This window comes from Ambystoma mexicanum, chromosome 5q (genome assembly GCF_040938575.1).
Source record: "Ambystoma mexicanum isolate Mex_15411 chromosome 5q, UKY_AmexF1_1, whole genome shotgun sequence".
NCBI lineage: Eukaryota > Metazoa > Chordata > Amphibia > Caudata > Ambystomatidae > Ambystoma > Ambystoma mexicanum.
Genome location: NC_090933.1, coordinates 1,122,576,825 through 1,122,588,882, shown reverse-complemented (window position 1 = coordinate 1,122,588,882; position 12,058 = coordinate 1,122,576,825). Strand labels below are relative to the sequence as shown.

The 12,058-nt window shown below is 44.2% G+C and overlaps 1 protein-coding gene across 2 annotated transcripts in view; it reads left to right on the top strand.

Moving 5' to 3' along the window:
• Positions 1-12,058, top strand: part of ADCY8 (adenylate cyclase 8) — a 1,651,787-nt gene that overhangs the window by 382,484 nt on the left and 1,257,245 nt on the right. For both annotated transcript variants that reach the window (XM_069621638.1, XM_069621637.1), the window contains exon 2: positions 832-981. In XM_069621638.1, the coding sequence (XP_069477739.1) occupies positions 832-981 (150 nt within the window). The remainder of the gene's footprint in view (positions 1-831; positions 982-12,058) is intronic.

Here is a 12,058-nt window from a genome sequence, read left to right as displayed (position 1 = left end):
ACTTGCGCCACATCTAGACAGAATTGTGAAGATTAGTTTGCGTCACATCTAGATAGAATAGTGAAAGTTAGCCTTGCGTCATATCTGGACAGAACTGTGAAGATAACCATGGGTCTCATTGAGATAGTGATGCCACTAACCAACCCTACTAAAAAATCTCACCCCTCTGCACACACCTCGCAAACTCTGACTAAACACAAGCATACCTCTAAAAGCACAACAAACCACACACAGTTCACTACACTGCAACAACAAAACAGACCACACATAGCCCTGCACAACAGCACATGATGGCCATCGACCGAAAAAGAACACCTAAGCTCGGCAAACAGTGTCAACGAAACTGAAGCTGCCAACAGCACATCACAGCTCTTATGCTCTCCCTCCCGCTCAGTCCTACTAAATCTCTCCTTTCAGATCCTCCAGAGCGCCAGGGGACCACTGCGGTGATGATAGTGTGTGGTATAAATATCCTTTAACATGACTTGCTGTAACAGTAATTCAGTTTGGCTTTATTAGCTCAGCTGTTCTCAACACACTTACAAGTAGGGACCACATGTCACACCAAAAACAATATCTTTCAAGACAAATGCCATTCACTGCATGCATGTTTTGACTCGATGCGTGAGCAAATATTTCAGAACCACAGATGAAGTTATGGGAGTACTCACTCTTAGGTTGAATGGCTCTGCAAAGGAAAAGCCAGCAGGCCACCCTGCCCACCTGTCATTCATTTCACTACTCGGCGCTGCAGGATGTGAGTGCCATGCTTCTTGCCAAGGTGACTGCGTGAACTATCTGACGAGGGCCACCGTTGCTTGTCTGTTTCAGATAGTGGCTCAGGCAGTCCTGTTTATGTGCATGAACACGGCGGGAATCTTCATCAGCTACCTGTCCGACAGAGCACAGCGGCAGGCCTTCCTGGAAACCCGAAGATGCGTGGAGGCCAGGCTCAGGCTGGAGACAGAAAACCAGAGACAGGTACCTAAGGCCGACAATCTTTCATGCCTGCACAAATGTTAGCATGTTGTTATGCATGGGAGGCTCCGGGGGGGGGGGAGGGGTTCCAAGAGCAGTGCTTGGACGCCTTAATTTCTTTTAATACGTCGGTAGATAATACAAACTTGTTATTTGGTGTCTGTATTCTTGTTAGTCACGTGGAAGGAGTCAAGTATTCCATTTAAGGCAAACTGGTAACTTGTCAATGACGTATGAAACCGTGGAAACAACTTTGAGGAAGCTGTTGAGTTTTGTCTCCAACTTCTGTGTGAAAAGAAATTAAACTTGGGTGGATACATGGAAAGCACAGTGCAGAATCTACATTGCAAATCTGCTTCAAAATGTGTCAATGTCGTGCTCCGAAAGCTGGAAGGAGTCAAAGGGCACGAAGAGGGACTTGTATTTATGTATTTTCTTTTTAATTCTTGAATGTTAAAAAAGACAATGAGAAATATATGAAGTCTCTCCCTCACAATCTTGAGCCCCCCCTCTGCTACAACCCTAAAGTCTCCGTTCACTAGCACCCCTCACATTTGCATCCCTTTGCATGTGTGTGGACATCAGTAGACACACCTGTGCCTCTATTCACACACTTCACACTCGATGGCATAAGAACGAGGCTCCCCTCCAGTCCTGCAAGGCGTGGGTTTCAGATGGTATGGGGCAAAGCACTGGCCCAAAGGCCTGCGTAGATATCTATTCGTCTGGAATTGCAGAAGGCCCGTAACATATTTGTTGGGCCCGCCCCCCTCACTTTGTGTTACAGACTGGGACAAGGCTTGGCAGAAAGACAGCGTGAGCATTGAGAGGTCCTTGGGAAAGCTTCCAGTGCAGCATCCCTCCTCTACGTGCAGACGATTTCTTGTCTGAACTACCAGTGCTATAAATGAGCGCCACTCTCACTGCCCTACGACGTTGTTACATCGGCAGGCTTTGTTTCCACTGGGTTTTTTGCCAAAAATGTTCGCCCAAAAAAACGAATTGAAAAATATGTGCAGGGGTGAGGAATAGAGATTAGATAATATGGAAAGGGGATTGCGGGAAACCACTCAAACAAAAATAGTTTTTTCAGCCAAAAAAGCCTGGCGATCTAACAACATTGAACCCTCACTGGCTGTTGCGCCTCCATCCTATTGTGATGGGTGCCGCTCCTGCCTTGCCCCTGACCTCCAGCCAGTCCCACCCCTAAACAAATGTCCTAATTTAAAGAACCCACTTGTTATAGTCAAAAACATTTCAGCATAAATAATCGCATACGACACGCAAAATTCCGCAATCCACCTTCTGGTTACCCGTAGTCACGAGTCTTGTCACTGCCTATCGTTTCTTGAAACCCCAGCCCATACCAGCTAATGATGACAAAAGTGTGTTGGCGCAGTGTGGTTGATGAGGTGCGTCGTGTTTTGTCATGCTTGGCAAGTCGCAGCACGTGGCGGTCTGTGTGGATATGATCGCTGCATGCTCAGCTATGAAGAAGCGAAGATGTTACCTTTCATGCGTGGAAGCTTCTCATGTCAAATGCCCCCACCCCCTGCGCCCCTATTGACCGCTGAACCGTTTACTCCCTCGATGGATTCGCTGCTCCTGTCGGTACGTGCAGTGCCATTGCTTTTTTTACAGACAGCCCTGGTGGCCATTAAAAATACCCCGTGGGTGATTATGGCCGGGGATGATGGATTGATGGACAGAGGGCTTGAAATAGCTGTTTATTTCGCTGGCCTTAAACCTCACCCGATTGGTTTCCCCCTGCAGTCTGGATGTAAGCTTGCAGCAGAGAGCAGAAACGTGACCTTGCATCCTGTCTGCTTTAAGAATTCAGTAGAAGAGATTTTCGCATACCATCTCGGTGTGCAGGCTAAATAATGCTGATGGATATCCAAGGTGGACCATTGCTGTCAAGTACTCCAGGACAGACTAAAGGAGAAACAACAGTCATAGCTGTAAGGTAGCACTTCAGTCATGTTGATGTAATACTTTTGCCTTTCCCAACCTAATGATATTATGCATTCATTTAAGTTCTTGCATGTTTCTCATCATATACGGCATTGCTGTTATCCCAGCAATATAGACACCAGGTGATAGACGTTTGCAGTATACATGAACATAACATCTAATCCAACCATATAATAAAAGGCCAGGTTCATGTTTGTCCCTGTATGTTTGTCCAATGCAATAGCTTTTCCTGTTGTCACCGCTAGAGGGAGCTGTTGCCTTAGGATATATAGTGGTCCAACTGTGTTAATGTTAACCTGCACTTTGGCCCCTGTACATGGGCTTCTACACTATTTCATATTCCAATAAAACAAAATGAAATCTCTAAACGTCATTTAAAAGCAGACACAGCATTTTGAATTGCACAGTCACATGGACAAGTCTATGCCTATCCCTGTTCCAGACCCAATTATTTCTCTGCCACCCCAGTTGCTCCATAAATGCAGTGCCACTGCACAGTGCAGCACCAGCTGAATTAAGCTCGCACCCGCCACAGCAACAAGAATGGCCTGCAGCAGTTTTTCCACACAGTAGGACCAGCTGGGAGAGCATTATCAGCACTAGGTCAACAAGAATAGACAAACATGAAGATATTGCTACTGCTGACTCAGCATGTCGGGCAACAAGACAGACCACTGTGTGACTAGGCTAGCAGACCACCATGGACATCTCTTCCACAGGTCACACGTCATGAACCCCCATCAAAATAAGGAACTCGAGCTAGCCCAAAGGGGGAAAAAGAAACAAACGGGAACATCCTGACACTGTCTACTCTCAACTGGACCGCTCTTGCATCTATGTTAAGAGAACACACGCATTTATGAACACCACAAGGGCTCAGTGAGGAACCTGTGAGCAGCTGAACTTTACATGGTCACAAGAACCCTGCCACGTTAGACTTGGAATCAGAGAACTCATCATGATCACCATTACTCCCTGTTCTTTTTTACACTCCATACATCAAACAGCTAAAACAGACCCAGCAACATCCCTGCTACTCATATAGCATCCCACAACGCCCCACTCAGTTCTAGCAATCCACCAAATCACCTCCCCTTTCATACCCATGTCCGTAGGGTGAATCTGTTTAATATCCAACAGAGCATTCCACCTGAGCCAACATGGCGGTAAAAACTGCACGCATCCCAACTCAGCTCACCTAGAATCTTGCTCGCACACGGACCGTGGGTGACTCTGAATCTGCACACATCAACACATCAGAATTTGCAAATTGCCTCTCCGCCTGCTCCCGCTAACCTCCACGGAGCCCCCTTTCTTGAAGAAGCAAGCTACAAAAGGCATAATTTGCACTATCCAAGAACCAGTTACATTATATCGGCTCCCGATCCTCTTGATGTCGGTTGATGCTTCGTTTTTTGAGTAACGGGTTCGTGCTCCAAGCAAGACATGCCAGGAGCGCAAAGAAGACATAAAGCACGCCCTCCATAAAAGGAGAAAGAGGAAGCAGACAGAGGCACAGGAGATGGAGGAATGGAAGCTTAGTGACTTCTTAAAATAGGGGAGGAGGTGGTGACAGAGAGGTATGTGTGGTGCAACCGAAAGCTTTAAACACAAACTAGCCTCCTGCTATTAAAGTCTGGGTTCTGAGCTTGCTGATTGGCTGCAGTGCCTGAGTAAGGTCCAATTGCAATTTATATGTGTTTACATTTGACTTACATGCCATTTCAGAGTGTTTTACGTGTTTTAAAAGAACACAAGTTTGTAACTAAACTGCAGCCTTAAGCCATTTCAATGTTCTATGCAAACTGTAAAAAAGTTTGGTGACGGGGAACAATAGAGCAGATAATAGTATGGCTCCTAAATCCCAGAGGCAGCTCGTCCATAACGTCCCACACATTTTGGCCAAGCCATCAGCCAGCCAAGTGAAAACACCAAGCAGCTGAGGAAACACGCCTGAACTGGCTTGAACTGTCAAAGGGAAACACGGTTTCCCTTTCAAAGTGTGTATCCCAGCGTTCATGTCCAATGAACAATGCAAGGTCAGGGGCATTTTGTGAGGTGGAGTTAATGTAGTGGATTATTAATGGGGTAATGGGACGAGGACGACGGATATAGGAGTAATGTAATGTAAGAATAATAACTTGTTATTTATCTAGTGCTTTTATCCAAAGTGCTTTGCATAGAACACACATACATAAATTGCGTACCCAATTGAAATGAGGGTGTCCAGTCAACTCGTCGAAAAAAAACTGGTCGACTGCAATTTGGTCGACGCAATTTGGTCGAAAACCATTTCGTCGAAAAAAAAATTTTATTTATATATTTATTTTTTGGGTTTTCGTTTTGTTAAAAAATGGGTTTTTAGAGAAAAAAAGGGGGTTGGGGGGGTACCCCCCAAAAAAAAAAAAAAAGGGTTAAAATAGAAAAAAAAAAAATTCGACGAAATGGTTTTCGACCAATTTGATTCGACCATTTGTCTGGTCGACCAATTTTTTTCGACGAATTGACTGGCAACCGAAATGAGTACTCATTTTATCAAACTGCAGAAGGAAAAAAGCCTGAGGCAACCTTGATTGATTGATTGTTATTTATTATGTGCCTATACACAAGTGTTTCAAGGCGCAGGGAATTTTACCTGCTACCTGCAGAACAAACATAGATCACAGCATGAGCGGTCTACCCGATGAGCTATCTTAATAGCATGCTCCTGGAATACTATTATACTGGAATCTGGAAGTGGGAGGTAGGGGTAATGCAACAGATTATTAATGCAGTACTGTAACAAGGAATAGGGAGGTGGGGGAAATGCATCAGATTATAAATGGGGTTGAGTAAGAGAGCTGTGGGGTAATGGAGTACTGTGATGAGGAGGAAGAAGGTAGGGTAATATAATGGATTATTAATGAGGTACTGGAGCAAAGAGGATATAAGCAGTAAAGGAAGGATTAGTAAACTATTTTGTTTAAGTACATTCTTTTTGCAACAAACCAAGCACAGAAACTGACAGTTTTTTCACTTTCACAGTGTGGGGGTACTGCTAAGTACCTTCCTCTAAAATATTGAGGACATTTCCTCACATATATACACAATCTCTTTTATACATCATACATTTTTTGTGACAAAAGATGAATGGGTGCTACCCAGGACAACTAATGGTCAATGGGTCTCAAAACATAACACACAATAACATGTGAAACAAAAAAGTGAGACAAGACGTTGTATCATAGATCGACACTGTAGTGTTTCGGCCAACAATAACAATTGATTGGAGCTTGTTGGTGTGGTGGCCTTCTTCAGGATTGGGGCGAGGGGTTCTCTCTGTTCGTGTGGTATCTGTCAGAGCATAATGGAAATTGAAAAAGGCTGTCATGGAGATGTGTGATCTCAGTTGTGTGTTACTTCATAATTTAAAGGAACTTATTAGTAGCTTAGTCTATGCAGACATTGCATCCAAATAGTGCAATGATTGGAAGCTTACCGTCAGAGAAATGTAGCAGTAAATCTTCGTGGACTGATCCCTCAGCTTCTGTAGGGGGTCATTGGTCAAGTGGTGTTGTAAATACATGGCTTAAGGGCGTGGGAGTAACAGGAATCCCACTTAGTAGCCTGGGCACGATGTGAGGCCAGGGTGTGGCAGCGTCAATGAATGAAGCCACAAGTCTGGGGAAGGAACAAAAAATGGGTGTTGTATTGTCCTTGGGGCAGACCATTCTATCCGTTAGTGATTAGTGCCTAGTGGATGTCATTGGGTCGGAGGGTGATGCATGCATCGTGTCTCCAAATTGCAGAAGAAGAAGAGCACATAGGTTTCAGGAATAAACACTTAACAAATGCAGTTTCAATCCCAATTCCCCCCAGCAAGCATAGATAGAAACAGGGATGATTTTCAAAACAGGTAAAATGCTTTTGAATGTGGCTTGTAATCAATGGGAAAAACACTGTAAAATTGATTTAAATCACTAAATTGGATTCCAAACTAGTGGGAGCCACTTTGTATAGTTCCAGATAAACACTAGCAATGATGATTGAACAACTAGCAGATTGAAAACGGAATTCTGAGGTCAGATGCAAATAATAGCTGTTTTACACACGTTGAAATTGAGCCAAATGCGAATTTGCGGCAAACCTTTCATCGCGCAAGAAACCTGATAGCGGCAAACATATAAGGAGTTGAAATGTGATTCGTTTGAAAGCTGAGGATGTTAGCTTCAATTTGACACTTACATTTCGTTCTAGTATGTATGGTATGGAAGCTATGAAGGTTTTAGTAGAGGTTGATTTTTCTCAGAAAGAGTCAAGATTTTCAAATGAAAGATGCACTTTTGAATCTACAAACAAGGATTTTCATTGAATCTGCTAGCCCACCTGACAGGATTCAGGCACCCGGTTCTGCACTCAGCACAGCACTCTGGTCTCTGCACGGCCTCACAGCACTCTGGTCTCTGCACGGCCTCTGAACTGGATCTGACGGCTTGGTTATGGGTTACAGCTATCAGGTTACAGCTCTGCTCTTCTGGTATCGATCTCTCTGTTCAATTTCTGGTGTGCCCCTTGGAAGTCTGGGGTTAAAATCAGGTTTCAAGATTTTAAAGGCCAGCTGAGAAGGGTTCAGCTTTGGAATTGGGCCTTCTCTGCTTTCAAAGTTCTGGAGTCTTGGATCTGGGTCCTCCCCTGCAGAGTGCTTCGCTGAAAATCAGTTGATGGATGAATGTGTCTGTGCCTAGGTCCTAAACTGTTCCTATTTTTGTATTTCCCAAAGGGGTTCGTAGGCTGAATTATACTAAGTACACCCTCTAGGAATCCTATTGGTTAGAGTCTTTCGCCTCTCCTTATTTGAGAAGGCAATCTAGTGTCATAGTGATGCTGCACTTTACAACCCAGGGAGTACCTCCCCCTGGTTTCCGTACAATAAATCTATTTTTCACATAAATCATATTTACAATATCACCAACTTGCTAATAATACATATTCAGATTACAGATTTAGTAGAGCACGTATCCATCCGAGTCCCAACTCAGTGAGAGCTTTAGCTCCGATTTTACAGTTTTTCATGCTTTTGGTTGGCTACCCACTGTCAGATCTGTCCACATTTTTCTCCGTACATGCCCATGACATCTGGGCATAATCCTGTAAACTTTTATATTCCTAGCATTATCACAATTGCTACAACTTCCAAATTTCGGTAGTCCTGGTCCTGTCTCTGAACATCGCACAGAGTCCAGAATAGTCTCAAATGGTGAGCAGCATTTTCATATTAACAACCTCTGATTTACAGATTTTTCCACATTTTTCACAGTTTTCTATGAGTCTTTTTCAAAAAGATATTTTCTTGTAATCTAAGATACACAAATCTGTCTGGTCCCACCTCCATGGTTTGCGGGTCTCCGCGCAGTCCCAGGCTCTCTTCCTGCTGGCAGTTGGTTTCTGTTCACACCCGAATTTGCATTTCCTTTCAGTCCAGGAAGCCTATTGTCTCTCTCCCAGAGAAGCGGAGCAAACCCCCTCCTCCTTTCATTAGCACCTAAATGATAGTTCCTGGGCAGAGAACAAAAGGAAGGCACCCTTTGTTGGAGCAAACTGTGCAATGTGCTTATGAAGTCCTCTGGCTGGTATCATTTCACTGTAAAATACTTTGTTTAAAATTGTCTTTTCTAAATAAACTTTACATTTTCAACAAATATAAACACAGATCTCCTCATTCCAGTCTTTTTAAAACATAGAAATTGAATTGTAGCGACCTATATTGCTTTTGATGGCAAGTCTCTTCTTTTCCACAATTTGATTTTAAGACACAAGTTTTAAACTGCCGGTATAAGTAAATGACAGCTTTGACACAGGCAGGCGGCAGTACTGCGCCCACATCTGAAATATTTTTCCAGGCAAGTACCCTTTTGAATGGGGACATTTTTGTAATGAAATGTGCTTCTCCTGACATTGTGCTTATGGGGATTCCTTAGATAAGGTGATGGCTAACACCCAACATGGATGTTGGATCTTCTCTGAGGTTAGGGAACCATGATTTTGCAATTTCAATAGCCAAGGAAAAACAGATTATAAAGCACTTCTGGGTTTTCCTGGCAATACAGCACTGCTTTTTCAAGTAGTATCATTTCACTCTGTGGGCAGTCCAATGCCAGGTTTTGGCAGTGTGGTCTCCTGTTTTACCACTGACATAGGCAAAATGGATTGGCGGCCTATTTTTCAGGTTTCCCTGTGCACTTCTCAGAGATATTTAGCGCATAGAGCTTTTTGGCGGCCATCCTGTTGTTTTTGATGAAAGCAGCACACAGTGATGTTGCATTGCAGAGCCTAGTGGGTCAAAACATGCCACAAGCCCCCCCTTGCGATTTGGCATTATCGTCCATCAATGGGAAGTCGCAACACTGGGATGATCGGTCTCTTGGTTCATAAAATGGCAAATTTCATCATCTTTTCCTCCATCAGGGGTGGATCAACCGGTTCTCTTCGCCAAGTCCTGATGCGAGTATGGAGCGATACCCTCGGCCCCTTGGTTCTTTGCTTCCGGTTCCTGGGTGGTCCTCCTTGGTTTCGAGTCTCCAGGGTTTCCAATTCTAGGATGACAAAGCAAAAACATATTTGTAGACATTTACCTACCACTATTGATATAGTGGGGCAGACACATACATTGTGACAATCAGACACATTTTTCCATTTGTATGTTATTAACTTTGCATGGAATATTTTATAGTTGGAATTCTAGGGAGCTGGAGTGACCCCCTCTGGGGTTAGAGAAGACTCATCCAGTTGCTGCAGAGTGTGCTTAGGATAGAAACACTTCATTTGGTTAATATGGACCCACTTATCTTCCCCCTCTGCCAAACTGCTTTTGGGGATGCAGATTTTGTAGGCGACTGGTGAGATTTTGTCTACAATTTCAAAAGGTCCCCTCTAGCTAGGAAAAAATGTGCGCTGTTTGGCCAGGTTCCTTTGGAAATTGTATAAGTAGACCAGGTCTCCTACATGGTATTCTTTTCTCGTAGTCTTTAAGTCATAGTGTGTCTTCATGCTGTCTGCAGATCTTTCTAGATTTTGCTGTGCATAGGCAAAAGCATGTTGAATGTGTTTTCTTAGATTTTCAACATACTCATGAGTTGTGGAGGCATTGATCAATGTCTGCTCTTGGGTTCTGTAGAGCAGATGCTGGGGAAGCACCATCCTGCGTCCAGTCATCAGCTCAAACGGTGACATTTTATTTGCAGATGAAGGGGTAGATCTGATGGCCATTATGACAAGAGGTAATCGAATATCCCAACTTGGCCCAGAATCTGCCACAAACGTTTTTAATATGCTCACAATTGTTTTGTTGTATCTCTCTACTGCACCACTAGAGGCTCGCCGGTAGGCAATGTGTAATTTCCCTTTGACCCCAAGTATCTCCCACATCTTTGTCATTCCTTCGCTAGTGAATTGGCTACCTCGGTCTGACTCGATCCTTTGGGGTAGTCCAAAACGCAAGAGGATGTGGTTGATCATCAGGGCAGCTGCTGTTTCTGCCTTGCAATTTGGGATCGGGAGACATTTCTCCCACTTAGTAAACAAGCATGTCACGGTCAACATGTACTTATTTCCCCTAGAGGAGCTAATCACTGGCCCAATACAATCGACTAGTAAATCTGATCAAGGCAGTGTCATCCCCCTCTTCTGGAGAGGCGCACTGTGTGTGAGGGATGTTGGCTGAAATTCTGCACACACAAGACACGCCTTCAAGTATTGGTCGAGGTCCTGCCCCATGTGTGCGCAGTATGCAACCTCTCTTAAGATTTCAAGTGTTGTATGAAACCACCTATGACCGGCTGTAGCCGCATCATGGAGTGATTTAACATCAGGCTTCAGAATGAGGTAGGGACCACCCACTGATCATGGCCCGCTAGGGATCTCCTTACCTACAAACCGTCTTGGATTCGGAATATTTGTGGACGTTTCCTCAACACTCTGAGGTCCTCTTTCCCTATGTAATTTGTATCCATCAGGGGGAAGTTCTCAGGGTCCTCAATGTGTTGATAAAACTTACCAATTATTGGATCCCCTTTTTGAGACTTAATCAAATCAGCATCTGGGGTCTCCTTACTCCATTGTGTAGTTGAGAGTTCATTGTGAGCATTTGTCTGGGACTTAGTGAGAGCAGCAACCTGGATTTCCCCCAACAGGGACTCGATCTCAAGTAGATCCCCTTGGATGGCTCTATTTTAGGCCAGCTGATCAGCTAGGTCGTTTCCAGTTTTGTCTGGTCCCTCTGCTTTGGAATGACCCTTGATCTTTTTCCAGTAGATTGTCATCCCATTCGAGGTGACCAGATCATCAATGTTTTGAATTAATTTTCCATGTTTCATGGGTTTATTATTAGCACATATCATGCCTCTGGTTTTCCAGTTAACCAGGTGCTCCACAAACCCGTTCCGTACATAATCCGAATCAGTGATAATGACCAGTTCGTGGAGTTGACGTTGGACAGCAGTGAGCATGGCTTGATGCACAACCATCAACTCTGCCACTTGACTACTTCGGGGACCAATCTTGTACCCAGCAGAGGGTTCTGGGGTCTCATTCACCCATGCATTCCCTACGCCGGCCACAAGTTCTTTTTCCCTGTTGTCAACATGGTAAGATCATCCATCCACATAGACAGTGGGCATTCCCTCACACTTGTCTTCTTCAAAGACTATGTGTGGGGAATTGAGGTATTCCTCCATGTTGTCCTTGATTTTAAGACTCTCGTCCTCGAGACAGTTTTCTCTGGCACAATCATGCAAGTCAGCCAGACCTTGCGCGCGGGGACTCTTCTTGTTTTGGACATATTTTACCTCCACAGGAAAGCCTTGCATTGACAGAATCAAGGAAGTAATTCGGGAATTACTTACATTTCCGGCCCGGATTCTGTCAGTTTGGAGATATTGCAGAGGCTGGTGTGGAATCTCCGCTATGATGTGTTCCCCCTGGATAAATGGGCGGTAATTCTTCAATGCCCACACCGTTGCCAGGATCGCCTTCTCACAATCGGTGAATTTTTCCTCGACAGATGATAAAGTTTTGCTCGCATAGGAGATTACTTTATTGACCTTGTCATGCTTTTGGTATAATACTAAAG